The 17,724-nt window shown below is 50.4% G+C and overlaps 1 protein-coding gene across 4 annotated transcripts in view; it reads right to left on the bottom strand.

Moving 5' to 3' along the window:
- LTBP4 (latent transforming growth factor beta binding protein 4) overlaps positions 1-17,724 on the bottom strand; it is a 267,101-nt gene that overhangs the window by 7,450 nt on the left and 241,927 nt on the right. For all 4 annotated transcript variants that reach the window (XM_075606993.1, XM_075606992.1, XM_075606994.1 and 1 more), the window contains 4 exons: positions 12,755-12,883; positions 9,397-9,540; positions 7,694-7,846; positions 6,626-7,165 (listed from right to left, as the gene is read on the bottom strand). In XM_075606993.1, coding sequence (XP_075463108.1) covers positions 6,626-7,165; positions 7,694-7,846; positions 9,397-9,540; positions 12,755-12,883 — 966 coding nt within the window. The remainder of the gene's footprint in view (positions 1-6,625; positions 7,166-7,693; positions 7,847-9,396; positions 9,541-12,754; positions 12,884-17,724) is intronic.

The following is a 17,724-nucleotide window of genomic DNA, read 5'->3' as shown; positions in this document are numbered from 1 at the left end:
GATAGGAGGAGTTAACAAACTCTGCCCACAATTTCATCCTCCCATCTTACTTTTGGTCGTTGTCTCGGTCTTTTTGCGATCCCTTGGAATCCAGTCGAGTATCGTCTTTGTCCAACGATGGTCATTTTTTCTTGTGATATGTCCAGCCCACTGCCATTTTAATTTCTTTATCCTCGTGTAACAGGGTATGTCCCATAGTACCTCTCTTTCCCCATTGTATATCTGTTATGTAAGTCCCAAATAAGTTCAGGGCATTAACAGGTTAATCTGTGGGCTCTTGAACCCCCTTATGCCCCTCTTGTAAGTGATGGAAGTAAGGTGGTGACTCAAGGCCTGTGTAAGCCTATCAGGGATAGGTACAGTCCATGAGCCCGCCCCTTCCAGGAGGGTGTGGAAAGTTATCCTCTGTCTGCTTCCTGCTCCGGTGAAGAGAGGAAGAAAGAGCTGTGAGTCTCTCCCATGGCAGGGATGAGCGTGCTCCCCCTCTGTCCTTGGACTGTAAGACCAGGGCCTGCACCATCTAGAAGTCTGGGACTTCCAAGACCTTGCACCACTGCAGGGAGAACTGCAGTGGCTGCTACCATGCATACTAATAAAGACCCTTGTTCACGCTACATTCTTGTCTGAGTATCAGTGCTTGGGCAGGAGGGAGAAGAACGCAGTAGTGGGGACTGATTTCCGGACACCCTGGGACCCACTACGGCTGGAGGCGCTGACACCAGAAGAAAGAACTACTGAGAACAAGAACCCAAGCCTGTCCAAGCCTCTACTCCAACGCAGGCAGCTCAGTATCTCCTGCTCCAAACAGGTAGTGCACCACATACACGTAGCATAGGCTGTGCAATCTCCCAGACGGGGGGGGGGATCCTTGGATCTCCCCTTCTCTGGGTGTGTCGCCTGGTAGCCTTGAGCCGGTACTGATCCTTTGTGATCTTTTTAATATTATGTTTGTGCGTATCTCTTACCCTAGTAACTGTTTATTTTTGAGTCATTACATTATTTGGCACTATAATGTATATGTACCATATAAATATAATAGCGAATTAAGGATGAAAAATATAAATATATTTAATCATGCTAACGTTGACACACGAGAGCCATCAGCCCTTCGGCGTCCTGTGATGGCTCCCGGAGCGATGACATGACATGACCAGGCCCGAATGTGGGACAAGGAAGTGGAGCGGGCTCCATTTCAATTAAATCGGGATGGCAGCCATACCACGAGGGCACTGTAAATGTTAATTAATTTCCACTTTATTTAAAGATGCAGCTCCCCCACTGACCACCCCTTATTTTTGTTGCTAGGATGGGCACAGGGGGTCTACGAGCAGAATTTCGTTCATTTCAGCTCCTGGTTTCCCGAGATACTTCAGGTAGTGGTTTGTACTTCCTTGTATTTAAATCCCACACATCACACTGGCCAATAGGAAGCTGTGATGGATGACATCACTGCTTCCTATTGGCCCACGTCACGTGGGAGATTTAAACCACCATTTTGTTTTCACTGGAGATCACTACAACCGTGGCCGCCAGCAGCTTTCCCCGTCAAGTGACGTCATGACGTCGCATTTCCATGGTAACGCGTGACGCCTGCGGTGTCATTTGACGGTGGGATACCAAAGAAGCAGGAGGTCGGCAGAAAGGTGGCAGCCACACAGGCAAGTGCCAAGCGGTGGCGGATTTTGAAATCCGTGTTGGATGTATATAATTATAAGTAGTTTGATGTTGATATCTGTTGGAAATGACTTGACTTCGGGTTTATTTGTGCAATATGGATTGCATCTGTTTTGGCATATTTACAACTCTCTACATTTCTGCCTCCCCCCCTTCCCCTGCTTCTCTCCCTCCCCTTCCCCTGCTTTCCTCCCTCCCCTTCCCATGCTTCCCTCCTTCCCCTGTTTCCCTCCCTCCCCTTCCCCTGCTTGCCTCCCTCCCCTTCCCCTGCTTCCCTCTCTCTCCTTTCCTCCCTCCCCTTCCCCTGCTTCCCTCTCTCTCCTTCCCCTGCTTCCCTCTCTCTCCTTCCCCTGCTTCCCTCTCTCCTTCCCCTCCCTCCCCTTCCCCTGCTTCCCTCTCTCTCCTTCCCCTCCCTCCCCTTCCCCTGCTTCCCTCTCTCTCCTTCCCCTGCTTCCCTCTCTCTCCTTCCCTCCCTCCCCTTCCCCTGCTTCCCTCTCTCTCCTTCCCCCCCCCTTTCCCCTGCTTCCCTCCCTCCCCTTCCCCTGTTTCCCTCCCTCCCCTTCCCCTGTTTCCCTCCCTCCCCTTCCCGTGGTTCCCTCCCCTTCCCCTGCTTCCCTCCCTCCCCCTCCCTCCCCTTCTTCCCCTTCCCGTTTCCCTCCCTCCCCTTCCCCTGTTTCCCTCCCTCCCCTTCCCCTGCTTCCCTCCCCCCCTTCCCTCCCCTTCCCCTGCTTCCTTCCTTCCCTCCCCCTCCCTCCCCTTCTTCCCTCCTTCCCCTTCCCCTGCTTCCCTCCCTCCCCTTCCCCTGCTTGCATCTGATGACCCCGTAACCTGCCCATTTGATATTACATATACAGCCGGGCCTCGCTTATCCGACAGAATGCGTCCCGCAAACCGCTGTCGGATAACGGACCGTCAGATAAGCGGGTCAGATAAGATAAGGTATCCGACGGAAAGCGGGACGTCGGATACCGAGGGCCAACTTGTGTGTTCGGTTAGTGATTTCACTACTTTATTGATACATGTTATTACCTGTGTGCCTTGTTATAGTTACTTATGTGTGATACTATTCCACACTGTGTGTGATCCCGAAGCTTGCTGATCCCGTGACACTTTGCTCCATACTTAAATAGCTTTCATACTAAGGCCCCCTCTGGCCTCTCTCGATCTCCACGTCACTCATGTGATGTGACCGGGGGGACACTGGGTTTTTGGTGCCAATTTTGGATTACTCCGTGAGGTGCAAGGTTTATGTGGTTTGCTTGATTCACAGTTTGGTTGTTCTTGAAACAGGCTCCTATGAGAGCCGAGACGTTGAGTTGTTAAACAACACCTTTTTTTTTTTGCATTTTGGAGTGCGTGCCTTGTCCCCTTTTTGTTCTTATACAGTACTTACCTTTTAGACGGTATGCTCCCCATATAATCATTTTTGTGCTTTTACATCAGTGAGTGCACTGTTGCTGTGTATATGTATGTATACACACACACACACACACACACACACACACACACACACACACACACACACACACACACACACACACACACACTAGCTGTACCCGGCGTAACCATTTGTGATGTTAGGAAAGCTTTGTACATGTGAAGAAGAGACTTGTGGTGTTAGGAAAGCTTTGTACATGTGAAGAAGAGACTTGTGGTGTTAGGAAAGCTTTGTACATGTGAAGAAGAGACCTGTGATGTTAGGAAAGCTTTGTACATGTGAAGAAGAGACCTGTGATGTTAGGAAAGCTTTGTACATGTGAAGAAGAGACTTGTGATGTTAGGAAAGCTTTGTACATGTGAAGAAGAGACTTGTGGTGTTAGGAAAGCTTTGTACATGTGAAGAAGAGACCTGTGATGTTAGGAAAGCTTTGTACATGTGAAGAAGAGACCTGTGATGTTAGGAAAGCTTTGTACATGTGAAGAAGAGACTTGTGGTGTTAGGAAAGCTTTGTACATGTGAAGAAGAGACCTGTGATGTTAGGAAAGCTTTGTACATGTGAAGAAGAGACCTGTGATGTTAGGAAAGCTTTGTACATGTGAAGAAGAGACCTGTGATGTTAGGAAAGCTTTGTACATGTGAAGAAGAGACTTGTGATGTTAGGAAAGCTTTGTACATGTGAAGAAGAGACTTGTGGTGTTAGGAAAGCTTTGTACATGTGAAGAAGAGACCTGTGATGTTAGGAAAGCTTTGTACATGTGAAGAAGAGACCTGTGATGTTAGGAAAGCTTTGTACATGTGAAGAAGAGACCTGTGATGTTAGGAAAGCTTTGTACATGTGAAGAAGAGACTTGTGATGTTAGGAAAGCTTTGTACATGTGAAGAAGAGACTTGTGGTGTTAGGAAAGCTTTGTACATGTGAAGAAGAGACCTGTGATGTTAGGAAAGCTTTGTACATGTGAAGAAGAGACCTGTGATGTTAGGAAAGCTTTGTACATGTGAAGAAGAGACTTGTGGTGTTAGGAAAGCTTTGTACATGTGAAGAAGAGACCTGTGATGTTAGGAAAGCTTTGTACATGTGAAGAAGAGACCTGTGATGTTAGGAAAGCTTTGTACATGTGAAGAAGAGACCTGTGATGTTAGGAAAGCTTTGTACATGTGAAGAAGAGACTTGTGATGTTAGGAAAGCTTTGTACATGTGAAGAAGAGACTTGTGGTGTTAGGAAAGCTTTGTACATGTGAAGAAGAGACCTGTGATGTTAGGAAAGCTTTGTACATGTGAAGAAGAGACCTGTGATGTTAGGAAAGCTTTGTACATGTGAAGAAGAGACTTGTGATGTTAGGAAAGCTTTGTACATGTGAAGAAGAGACTTGTGGTGTTAGGAAAGCTTTGTACATGTGAAGAAGAGACTTGTGGTGTTAGGAAAGCTTTGTACATGTGAAGAAGAGACCTGTGATGTTAGGAAAGCTTTGTACATGTGAAGAAGAGACCTGTGATGTTAGGAAAGCTTTGTACATGTGAAGAAGAGACTTGTGATGTTAGGAAAGCTTTGTACATGTGAAGAAGAGACTTGTGGTGTTAGGAAAGCTTTGTACATGTGAAGAAGAGACCTGTGATGTTAGGAAAGCTTTGTACATGTGAAGAAGAGACCTGTGATGTTAGGAAAGCTTTGTACATGTGAAGAAGAGACTTGTGGTGTTAGGAAAGCTTTGTACATGTGAAGAAGAGACCTGTGATGTTAGGAAAGCTTTGTACATGTGAAGAAGAGACCTGTGATGTTAGGAAAGCTTTGTACATGTGAAGAAGAGACCTGTGATGTTAGGAAAGCTTTGTACATGTGAAGAAGAGACTTGTGATGTTAGGAAAGCTTTGTACATGTGAAGAAGAGACTTGTGGTGTTAGGAAAGCTTTGTACATGTGAAGAAGAGACCTGTGATGTTAGGAAAGCTTTGTACATGTGAAGAAGAGACCTGTGATGTTAGGAAAGCTTTGTACATGTGAAGAAGAGACCTGTGATGTTAGGAAAGCTTTGTACATGTGAAGAAGAGACTTGTGATGTTAGGAAAGCTTTGTACATGTGAAGAAGAGACTTGTGGTGTTAGGAAAGCTTTGTACATGTGAAGAAGAGACCTGTGATGTTAGGAAAGCTTTGTACATGTGAAGAAGAGACCTGTGATGTTAGGAAAGCTTTGTACATGTGAAGAAGAGACTTGTGGTGTTAGGAAAGCTTTGTACATGTGAAGAAGAGACCTGTGATGTTAGGAAAGCTTTGTACATGTGAAGAAGAGACCTGTGATGTTAGGAAAGCTTTGTACATGTGAAGAAGAGACCTGTGATGTTAGGAAAGCTTTGTACATGTGAAGAAGAGACTTGTGATGTTAGGAAAGCTTTGTACATGTGAAGAAGAGACTTGTGGTGTTAGGAAAGCTTTGTACATGTGAAGAAGAGACCTGTGATGTTAGGAAAGCTTTGTACATGTGAAGAAGAGACCTGTGATGTTAGGAAAGCTTTGTACATGTGAAGAAGAGACTTGTGATGTTAGGAAAGCTTTGTACATGTGAAGAAGAGACTTGTGGTGTTAGGAAAGCTTTGTACACGTGAAGAAGAGACCTGTGATGTTAGGAAAGCTTTGTACACGTGAAGAAGAGACCTGTGATGTTAGGAAAGCTTTGTACATGTGAAGAAGAGACCTGTGATGTTAGGAAAGCTTTGTACATGTGAAGAAGAGACTTGTGGTGTTAGGAAAGCTTTGTACACGTGAAGAAGAGACTTGTGGTGTTAGGAAAGCTTTGTACACGTGAAGAAGAGACTTGTGGTGTTAGGAAAGCTTTGTACACGTGAAGAAGAGACCTGTGATGTTAGGAAAGCTTTGTACATGTGAAGAAGAGACCTGTGATGTTAGGAAAGCTTTGTACATGTGAAGAAGAGACTTGTGGTGTTAGGAAAGCTTTGTACACGTGAAGAAGAGACTTGTGGTGTTAGGAAAGCTTCGTACATGTGAAGAAGAGACCTGTGATGTTAGGAAAGCTTTGTACATGTGAAGAAGAGACCTGTGATGTTAGGAAAGCTTTGTACATGTGAAGAAGAGACCTGTGATGTTAGGAAAGCTTTGTACATGTGAAGAAGAGACCTGTGATGTTAGGAAAGCTTTGTACATGTGAAGAAGAGACCTGTGATGTTAGGAAAGCTTTGTACACGTGAAGAAGAGACCTGTGATGTTAGGAAAGCTTTGTACACGTGAAGAAGAGACTTGTGGTGTTAGGAAAGCTTTGTACACGTGAAGAAGAGACTTGTGGTGTTAGGAAAGTTCCATACATGAGAGGAAGAGAACTGTGAGGTCAAAAAAAGCTCTGCACACATGAAGAAGAGACCTGTGAGGTTTGGAAAGCTCTCCTATCAGTTTACATTATATGAGAAATAAAAAATTAGACAAAATAAAGCGAAAATAAAATAATGACTTGTGAGGTATCACAACCTTCAACAAATGAGGAGTCAGTGAGAGGCTGTGTTACCTTCATATGCTTCACTCAGGTCTCTGGTCCAGTTGGGTGGAGGAGGGAGACTCTCAGTATCACGACTTCCGGACCTCCATGGTTGAGACCTACGTGGCTCTTCTGACCCCAACCCAGGAGAACTGAGAGGGCTCCTGGGCCTGGAGCGGGGTGGGGAGGGGAGCAGACGCGGGTCGTACGCGGTGTCTGGTCTTCTGAAGGGCGCTCTTGGCTCCTCTATGGCGGGGTCAGGGTACGACAGGTCGCCCTCGAAGTCCGTAGATTCGAAAGGCGGGTAGCTGTACAAGGAATCCCGTGGGCCGTAGGGAGAGGGCGGCCTGGAGGCGTACCCTGCACCTCCTCCTGCTGCGCCCACGGGGTAGGCGTCATATCCCGGTTGTACGATCCTGGGACGTGGGTTGGCAAAATGATCAGGGCTGTACGGGGCAACATAACCCGGCCCGTATTCCGAGCCATACTCGTAAGGGTCATGCGGGAGGGGCCCGCCGGGATTCCCAAAGCCTGGAGGTCTCAGAACGTTGCACAAGGCCTCAAAATCATCTGAAAGAGGAAAGGAAAGCAGAAGCAAGCTGAGTACTCCCAAGGTCCATCCACTGAGGGTGTACTACGGTTAAGCACCGCTTCTGGCTTGCAGACTGATTAACACTTTCAGGCCTGTATTTAAGACAAGCGGTCACCTATATATTTCAAATAGTTTGTACAACCCTGTACATCTTGAACTTCCACTTTGTGCATCTGTCGCGTGATTTCTCTCCCATCTTTCCCTCCATTCCCCCCTTCCTTTCTCTATCACCGAGTCCCTGCCTTTCCTCTTCACTCTCGGTCTGCTCTTGAGTTTTTTCCTGCTCTCTCGCCCGCTTACCCTCTTCTTTATACTCTGCCATTTCCTCTCTCTGCCTAACCATGTGTATCTCCTTTTTCTCTTGATATCCTTTTCATTCTTGGTACCTTCCCTGATCCCTGTCTGTTTCCCGCACTGTCCCTTTATCCCTCTTGCTGTATCTCTCTTTCCGTCATTTGCTCGGTCTGCCTCCCTGCCCGTTGTTGCTCTATTCAGCTTCTCCGTACCTGAGTCTCTGGCTGGGCACAGCGCACAGTTCATGCCCCAGGCCTCCCCATACAGACAGCAGCACTCAGTATAAGTTGTCTGCCTGTCCAGTAGAGGGCGCTTACACAACAAATCTGCCCCAACCTCCTGCCAACAGAAGGCCAGGTTATCATCTAGAGGGGAAAAAAGACACAACCTCGATGTAGTTACACAGACAATACAGTTACAGTATACACACAGAGCGTGTGTCCGCGCGACAGGCCCCGAGCGTGTGTCCGCACGACAGGCCCCGAGCGTGTGTCCCCGAGCGTCGTGTCAGGCCCCGAGCGTGTGTCCGCGCACCAGGCCCCGAGCGTCTGTCCGCACGACAGGCCCCGAGCGTGTGTCCCCGAGCGTCGTGTCAGGCCCCGAGCGTGTGTCCGCGCACCAGGCCCCGAGCGTGTGTCCGCACGACAGGCCCCGAGCGCGTGTCCGCACGACAGGCCCCGAGCGCGTGTCCGCGTGTCAGGCCCCGAGCGCGTGTCCGCACGACAGGCCCCGAGCGCGTGTCCGCACGACAGGCCCCGAGCGCGTGTCCGGGTGTCAGGCCCCGAGCGCGTGTCCGCGTGTCAGGCCCCGAGCGCGTGTCCGCGTGTCAGGTCCCGAGCGCGTGTCCGCGTGTCAGGTCCCGAGCGCGTGTCCTCGTGTCAGGTCCCGAGCGCGTGTCCTCGTGTCAGGTCCCGAGCGCGTGTCCGCGTGTCAGGCCCCGAGCGCGTGTCAGACCCCGAGCGCGTGTCAGACCCCGAGCGCGTGTCAGACCCCGAGCGCGTGTCAGACCCCGAGCGCGTGTCAGACCCCGAGCGCGTGTCAGACCCCGAGCGCGTGTCAGACCCCGAGCGCGTGTGTCCGCGCGACAGGCCCCGAGCGCGTGTCAGACCCCGAGCACGTGTCCGCATGTCAGGCCCCGAGCGCGTGTCAGGCCCCGAGCGCGTGTCAGGCCCCGAGCGCGTGTCAGGCCCCGAGCGCGTGTCAGGCCCCGAGCGCGTGTCAGGTCCCGAGCGCGTGTCAGGCCCCGAGCGCGTGTCCGCGTGTCAGGCCCCGAGCACGTGTCAGGCCCCGAGCGCGTGTAAGGCCCCGAGCGCGTGTGTCCGCGCGACAGACCCCGAGCGTGTGTGTCCGCGCGACAGACCCCGAGCGTGTGTGTCCGCGCGACAGACCCCGAGCGTGTGTCCGCGCGACAGACCCCGAGCGTGTGTGTCCGCGCGACAGACCCCGAGCGTGTGTGTCCGCGCGACAGACCCCGAGCGTGTGTCCGCGCGACAGACCCCGAGCGTGTGTGTCCGCGCGACAGACCCCGAGCGTGTGTCCGCGCGACAGACCCCGAGCGTGTGTCCGCGCGACAGACCCCGAGCGTGTGTCCGCGCGACAGACCCCGAGCGTGTGTCCGCGCGACAGACCCCGAGCGTGTGTCCGCGCGACAGACCCCGAGCGTGTGTCCGCGCGACAGACCCCGAGCGTGTGTCCGCGCGACAGACCCCGAGCGTGTGTCCGCGCGACAGACCCCGAGCGTGTGTCCGCGCGACAGACCCCGAGCGTGTGTCCGCGCGACAGAGCCCGAGCGTGTGTCCGCGCGACAGACCCCGAGCGCGTGTCCGCGCGACAGACCCCTAGCGCGTGTCCGCGCGACAGACCCCTAGCGCGTGTCCGCGCGACAGACTGAGTATTTATAAGTACAGACTCTCACCCAGGGCCTGGCTGGTGTTGGTAACACATCTCCTTTGGGAACCGTCCAGCACCAGAGGTGCGTCGCAGGTGCAGTGGTAGGATCCCACTGTGTTGACACAGCGGCCGCCCTCACACACCTCCTCCTTGTGGCACTCGTCATTATCTGGAAATAAAACCCCAATAAACAAAATCCTCAATCACATCTGATCATTATTATTGTACGCTGCTTTAGAATTCAGAGTGGGCCATCTTTACCAAGCAGTGCTATCCATAAGGCTGCGGCCCCACTGTGGTGGAAGCTGCAGGGACAGGAGCCGCCCCTCAATGGGGCCGGGCCCACTGTGAGCGGGGGGGGGGGAGGGGGCGCCGCACTGCGCTGACAGAAACTCCTGCTCTCAAGAAAATTGAGAGCAGGACTTGCGACGGAGCGCTAGGCCACGCCCCCGGCAGTTCAGCCAATGAGGGCGAACCTGCCGGGTGACATCATGGCCGCGCCCCCATCACGCCCCCCCTGTCTTTCCCCCTGCAGCTCATTGCAGCCCGGGGAACTCGGCTGCACGCACCTCGCAGGCGCGCGTGCAGCGCAGGCACTGGGGCCGCAGCCTAAGCCTAAGACACCGTCATCCACATGCACAGAAGCACAGATATTCTGACAGTAATAATGTGATACAAAAAGAGAACGATAAAAACAAGGACATATGTTCAAAAAAGGAAGGGGAAAAATAATCAAAAGAATACATATCAGCCGAGCGAAAGTATTTTCTTAGATTTTTTTCTTTTTTTTAACCTCTATTTTTTTTGTATCACATTATTACTGTCAGAATATGTGTGTGTTTTGTGACATTGTACTCGCAGTACCGCAGGGCCCCGCTTTACAGCGTTCCCCAATGTATTCCCATATTGTTCTGTTTTTCCGGCATGACGCGCTCAGCAGCAAAGTATCCGGCTGTCACTAAACACCAGTTTTAGCGCATGCGCAACTCCTTGTCAGATGCCACTCGTCAGCGAGTCAGTCAGGTTACAGCTCTGCGCCTCTGTTTTCAAAGGTACAGTACAGCAGGGCCCCGCTTTACGGCGATTACGCTTTAAAGCGCCGTATGAGCGGGGCCCTGCCGTATGAGCGGGGCCCCGCCGTATGAGCATTTGGATTAATGTTTTCCAGTAAATAATTCCTTTGATTGCAACTGGTCTGTTTCTTCTTAGAACTGCTGTACAGAGTCCCGGGGACTTCACTTACTGTATGTTTCTATGACATTGTAGAGAGGATTGGGCCCCTACCCTCTCGCAGCACCTTACGGACAATTGCTGTTTTTTTTAACCCTTAAACTGCGCTTATAGTCCCGGCGACGTCAAAACAAATGCATTGCCGCCGTCGCGTGCGCTTATAGTAAGCGCGACGCGACGGAGCGACGGCTTGGTCACGATCGCTGGAAGTCATCTCAATTGGATTTTTCCAGCGACCATAGCCTGACGTCGCCGGCATTATAAGCGCGGCCTTAGGCCTGGGACATAGTGAGTTTAAGCTCGCTGAGGCGGGCTGAGCCGCGCTGAGCAGATGCACAAACCCCCTCTATCTGTCATCAGCGCGGCTATAGTTTCCCCCTCCGCATGCGCGCTGATGCGTGCGGAGGCTGAGAAACTTTGCCGAGACAGGCAGGTTTCAAATTTGCCGCTCGGGGAAGCGGAGGAGCGGTCACGTGACCGCTCCCATCCAATGGGAGCGGGGGACTAGCCCCGCCTCCCGCTCAGCACAATTTTCAGCAGGCGAGGCAGAGCAGGAGCGCTCCTCAGCGAGTTTCCAACTAGTATGTCCCAGGCCTTAGATTAGTGCGGTCTGAACCAGCACATACTTGAGCTATCAGGATATGTTATGAATTCTTTTTTGGGGAGGCTGCATGATTCTCCGGGTTTGGTGCTGTCGCAGTGACAGGCCTTCTGTAGAGTCAAGATAAAGCTTTATTCTCCGCAGAGGATGATAATTAGGAGCTTTCAAGTCAAAGAGAGACTTGTGAGACCCTGAAAACTCATGCACAGACTACATCGATTACTCATTCAGGTCCATTAAAAGGTATCACAACCTGTAAAATACGAGAGAACCAGAGGGAGGACGGTACACACACGGAGGGGCTTATTCTGTAAGGTGTGATACACGCAATCGCAGGAAAAGCCCCATTAACGTCAATGGGGCTTCCATGCGATAGCACGTCATCTGCGCTTACCTTACAGAATAAGGGCCCAAGGCTGAGTCCCCAGTGTAGGCTGCGGCACGCGCTACGGCGTGCGCGCCACGCACCACAGCACAGCCCTCTATGGGGCAGGCCCCAGTGGCCGTGTGTGCGTGGGCGCACACAGCGCAATGACGCGTACGCTGGCAGGGAAGACGAGAATTTTGTCTTGCCGCAACACGATCATGTGGTCGGCGAGCAGCCAATGGCCGGGCAGCTATGCCCCGGCATGGCCACGCCCCCTCATCATGGCCCCGCCCCCGCGCATCACATCGCTCCCTACAGACCGCACAACGTGGCTTTCAACTGTGCACACGCCGCCCTGCAGGCCACACTGGGCCGGAACCTAAGGGCGCAACAGCGCCATCTCTGGTGAGAAGAAGCAGCCGTTTGTTTGTTGCCAATTTGTTCCAAGAGATTGAGGGGAGAGAACAATAATGCAATAATCCCGGGTACCAGTGGGATTAAGTGCACCAGGAGATACGAGGAACGGACTTCATGTTACACAAGATGCAAATAAATAGAACAGTTACCTTATTGGTGATCGTATCGTTCTAAGGAAGCCGATTACACAAATACGTTGTTTAAAAAAAAACGAAAACACTTTTTGTCCACTGTTCGGTTTCCCCGTTAAAGCAGCAAAACGTGATAAATCCGATGGTTTTTTTTTTATAATAAATTCAGTTCTGCAGTATTACATAATACTGTCTCTATTTCTAAAAACCCATAATGCCATTTTTAACGATTTTTTGGAATGTACTGACCATCCTTTGGGTGCTACAGCAACCATTTTTTAGACAGTCATATTCACTTCCTCTTTTGAAACAGGCTTCTCAGACACACCTTTTTGAGCGCTGCCCTTTGGCAACAAAGTATCAAACAGGTCTGTCTATTTCTCTGAAAGCTGTAACAATAATGTTTTACAATAATGTTACATATCTGCTGCAGCATTTCACAGATGGCAGCACAAAGTTGGAAGGCGGCCATTTTGTTAGGCACACAACTAGGATTTTACAGTTTTATGACCGGAGCACCAAACGATTGCCAGTTTAGGTAAGAATGTAGAATTGTACATTGTTTATCTTGTGACGTGCTTTACATAGTGGGGGGGGAAGTAGTATTGCTGCAGTCTGTGTTATGCAGGGAACGTACCGACACACTCCAGCTGATGCACGTCATAGTAGTATCCGTTGGAGCAGTAGCAGGAGTAGCTGGCGACTTTGTTGACACAGACCCCTCCCTTACACACCTGGGATCCGTAGAGCTGGCACTCATCAACGTCTGAAAAACAGTGCAAGTGACTTCCCTTAAATCCAGAAAAGTTCCACAACAGAAACCTGAATACCAATGATACAACCCAATGGGAGATGCTGCTCCACGAAAAAAAAGACTTCTCAGGAGGTCTTAAACCAGGCTTCCAAACCAAACCATGCGAGCAATATCTCAGAGGGTATATGAAAATAAGAAAGACACAAAAAATAGTACAATACTGTATGGCACCAAAATACGTGACCAAGATCATAAACTGATACACGCACACGTGGCGGAAAATCAGGCAATAGAGAAGGGTGATGGATTTCTATTTCAGTCTGACTTTTTGAGACTCGAAAACTGGATTTCCCAAAACAAACTGTTTTTAAACACTGACAAGACTGTAACAATGGCATTTGGGACCAAGGCTACATTTTTAAAGCTTCCAATGATTGAGCTCCAGATCAGAACCAACGCTAACACCACACCAACTCCTGTTACTAGTTTTAAATACCTGGGCATGTGGTTTGACTCCCATTTAACATTTGGGATGCACATTGATACCCTGACAACCAAGACCTATGCCAAGCTAGGGGTACTTTATAGGAACAAATCCTCCCTAAGTCTCCTGGACAGAAAGCGTATCGCACAACAGATGCTAATGCCAATTATCGACTATGGGGACATAGTATACGGCTCGGCACCCCAAACCCACCTTAGCAAACTTGACACCCTCTACAACACAATATGCCGTTTTGTTCTCCAATTACATAGTTACATAGTTACATAGTAGATGAGGTTGAAAAAAGACGTATGTCCATCAAGTTCAACCTATGCTAAATTTAGACAACAGATACTTTCTCCTATATCTATACTGACTTATTGATCCAGAGGAAGGCAAACAAAAAAACCCAGAGTCATATCATCCAATGATATCTCATAAGGGGAAAAATAAATTCCTTCCTGACTCCAAGAATTGGCAGTCGGATTAATCCCTGGATCAACATCCTTCCCATGTTTACTTATTTGGTATATCCCTGTATACCTTTCATATCTAAAAGATGTCCAACCTTTTTTTGAACAAATCTATTGTATCTGCCCTCACAGTCTCCATGGGTAATGAATTCCACACTGTAACTGCCCTTACTGTAAAGAACACTTTCCTTTGTTGCTGGTGAAATCTCCTTTCCTCCAACCTTAAGGGATGGCCCCGAGTCCTTTGTACTGCCCGTGGGATGAATAGTTCTTTTGAAAGCTCCTTGTATTGTCCCTGAATATATTTGTATATAGTTATCATATCCCCTCTTAGACGCCTCTTTTCTAATGTAAATAAATCTAATTTAGCTATCCTCTCCTCATAAGTTAGAATGTCCATCCCCTTTATTAATTTGGTGGCTCTTCTCTGCACTCTCTAGTTCCATAATGTATTTTCTTAGGATTGGTGCACAAAATTGTACTCCATATTCAAGGTGTGGTCTTACTAATGCTTTGTAAAGGGGCATAATTATGTTTACTTCCCTTCCATGCATTGCCCGTTTGATGCGAGATAAGATCTTGTTTGCCTTTGCAGCTACTGCATGACTTTGGGCACTATTGCTAAGCCTGCTGTCTACAAGCACTCCTAAATCCTTCTCCATCAAGGATTCCCCCAATTTATCCCATTTAATTTGTAATTTGCTTTTTTATTCTTGCATCCCAATGCAACTACAACACACATTACTGCGAAATGCTCAAAGAACTAGATTGGTGATCACTTGAATCTAGGCGCAAAGTTAATCTCTCCTGCCTTCAAAAACTTTCTGGGCCATCTACCTGTCTGAACAAACTCCTCACCCCTACCACATGCCGCACTTATCATCTGAGATCTGACTCCAAAAGACTGTTCGTGGTCCCAAGGTTCAACAAAGTATCTGGCAGCTCCTCCTTCTCTTACCGTGCACCCCAAAACTGGAACAACCCATCGGAGACTCTCACAGCCGCCACCAGTCTAAGTTATTTCAAAACTAAAGCTGTCTCACGTTTTAATCTGGTCTGTAATTATTACATACGTCTATAATAGATTGTGATGTCCACAACCCGTTGCAATCTCTTGTAGTCCCAATTTAAGGCAGGAAACGTGCATTTCTCTATACAGGGGGTTTATTTACAGGGATTAAATCATACAACAAAAGACAAGGATGCCCAATGCGACATCCAATTGACAAAACATATATGGTAATAAGTATAAAGTTTAAATACTTCAATAATAATAATATTTACTTGGTTATTTAGTTAAACCCTTTGGCCAAAGCGTCATAAGCCTGCATACCACGTCAAGGTATAACCAAAATCAATGTAGGTCCTTAGCACTCTTTTTAACATAAATATATATATTTATGATGCGGTGGGTGTAGGAGTTTGAGGTAGCTGGGAATGTGTGTGTTTATTAAATCATACACCAACAGGCTCACCGTCCCTTTAAGTCAAAACAACACATAAACACCTATTCCCTTTAGGGAAAACGAACTATACCGTAGCTTTAGCCCTCACTAACTGGATGGCCAGCTAAGCTGGTTCCGACCCCAAAATAGGTACTATTACGTTTAACATACATAGTTTCTGCTTATCTGTTAGTCCAGGTTTTGAACAGACGGATTTGCGTCCTTCCTTCCTAGGGGAGCTCGGCCCCATGAGAGCTCAGAGAATCTCTCCTCTGTAAGTCCAATATTAAGGATAGGACATCCTCCGCTTCAGCACGGTCTCTTGTACTTCCTTCTTCCTGGGATTAACAACCAAGGCAGTCTCAGCAGGCTCCGTGACCACCGTCCAGCGAGCCTAAGGGCTGTGCCAGCTTCCACAGCCGGGGAGAACGCTTCTCTGTTCCCTTCTCTGGGAACAGCAGTCTCTCAGCATGGCAGCTTTCAGTCTGTCTTTTCAAACACTTCCTTGTTCAGTCTGCTCAATTAGGCAGCAGCTGCTGCTGGGTTCTCTAGGGCAGCAGTGCGCAAAGTGGGGGGCGCACCCTCCAGGGGGGGTGCTAGATTTGTCTGGGGGGCACGAGTGGTTGCAGGGGCCCCGCACTCTTCCCCGAGGCATTTAAATTAAATGCCAGGGGATCGCGTGAGGCCTCTGCAACTCTAAAACTTACCTGGACTCTGCCGGCGTCACTCGTGTCCATGGCAACACGGCGTCAAATAACGCTGCGGGGTCATGTGACGTGACATCACACATGTCAAATGACGCTGCGGGTCACATGACATAATGTGACCTGCGGCGTCATTTGATGAAAAAAAAGTTTGTGCGCCCCTGCTCTAGGGAGATTAACACTCCCGTGTGCTGGAAAAGTCCCACTGCTGCCCTATTCCAGCACCTATAGGACAGTGGTGGTATCACAATATATTATCTCTAACTGTGCATGCAATGTTTTGTATATAGAGTACTAGCTGATATACCCGGCGTTGCCCGTGATGTAATTTTGGGGGGGGGGGGGGGGGCGACAGGGTTGGGCTTCCCCCCCATGACAGCTAGGTGGGTGACTCAGTTGACTGAGTGTGTGGGTGGATGGGTGACTGAGTGGGTGGGTGGGTCGGTGACTGAGTGGGTGGGTGGGTGGGTGGGTCGGTGACTGAGTGGGTGGGTGGGTCGGTGACTGAGTGGGTGGGTGACTTTGGGTCGGTTTGACTTTGGGTCGCTGGGTGGGTGGGTGACTTTGGGTCGCTGGGTGGGTGACTGGGTCGCTGGGTGGGTGACTTTGGGTCGGTGGGTGGGTGACTTTGGGTCGGTGGGTGGGTGGGTGACTGAGTGGGTGAGTGGGTGGGTGAGTGGGTGGGTGAGTGACTGGGGGAAAGTGGGTCGACTGGGGGGAAAGTGGGTGACTGGGGGAAAGTGGGTGACTGGGGGACAGTGGGTGAGTGAGTGACTGGGTGGGTGTGTGTGGGGTGGATGTGTGGGTGTGTGGGTGACTGGGTGGGTGGGAGACGGTGGGTAACTGGGTGACAGTGCGTGGGTGGGAGACGGTGGGTGACTTAACTTGACCGGGTGGTGTTTCCTGGCGGCAGATGGTTCCCCTCCTGGCACGGATATCCCCGTGGCATCAGGCTGGGGCAGGAGGTGGGTTCGGAAGCTGGCGGGGGGGCAAGAGTGGCAGGCTGGGGCAGGAGACCCGCGCCACGTGAGGGTGAGTGCAGGAGGCCCGGCCCCGCGCTTCCCCTCCGTCCGGGAGCGCACGTGATAGTGCAGGAGGCCGGGGGAGTGCAGGAGGGCCGGCCCGCGCTTCCCCTCCGTCCGGGAGCGCACGTGATAGTGCGTGCAGGAGGCCGGGGGAGTGCAGGAGGCCCGGCCCGCGCTTCTCCTCCGTCCGGGAGCGCACGTGATAGTGCGTGCAGGAGGCCAGGGGAGTGCAGGAGGCCGGGGGAGTGCAGGAGGCCGGGGGAGTGCAGGAGGCCCGGCCCGCGCTTCCCCTCCGTCCGGGAGCGCACGTGATAGTGCGGCTGGGGATGTTGCGGAGCGTGCGGGTTTGGGGGAGATGGGGGAGGAAGTGAGGGGCACCCGGGAGAGGGGGGGGGGGGGAAGGTGAGCTGCGGTCGACGGGGGAGAGTGAGGCCAAGCAACAGAGTGTGTGTGTGTGTGTGTCCTTTGGCCCGTCACTCCGCCTCAGGCCAATGAGAGGTGTGCGGGGGCGGGCGGGCCAAGGGACCAATGAGATTTCCCCTAGGGACACAGGACATCCAGACAGGCATACAGTGCTTTCACTAATATAGTATAAGATAACCCTGCTCACTTATGTATGACTATGTATTGTAACCATGTATTATTTGTCATCTAAACGCTATGCCCAGGACGTACTTGAAAACGAGAGGTAACTCTCGATGTATTACTTCCTGGTAACACGA

This window comes from Ascaphus truei, chromosome 7 (assembly GCF_040206685.1).
Source record: "Ascaphus truei isolate aAscTru1 chromosome 7, aAscTru1.hap1, whole genome shotgun sequence".
NCBI lineage: Eukaryota > Metazoa > Chordata > Amphibia > Anura > Ascaphidae > Ascaphus > Ascaphus truei.
The sequence above is the reverse complement of the archived record's forward strand: the minus strand, read 5'-3'. Positions and strand labels throughout refer to the sequence as shown.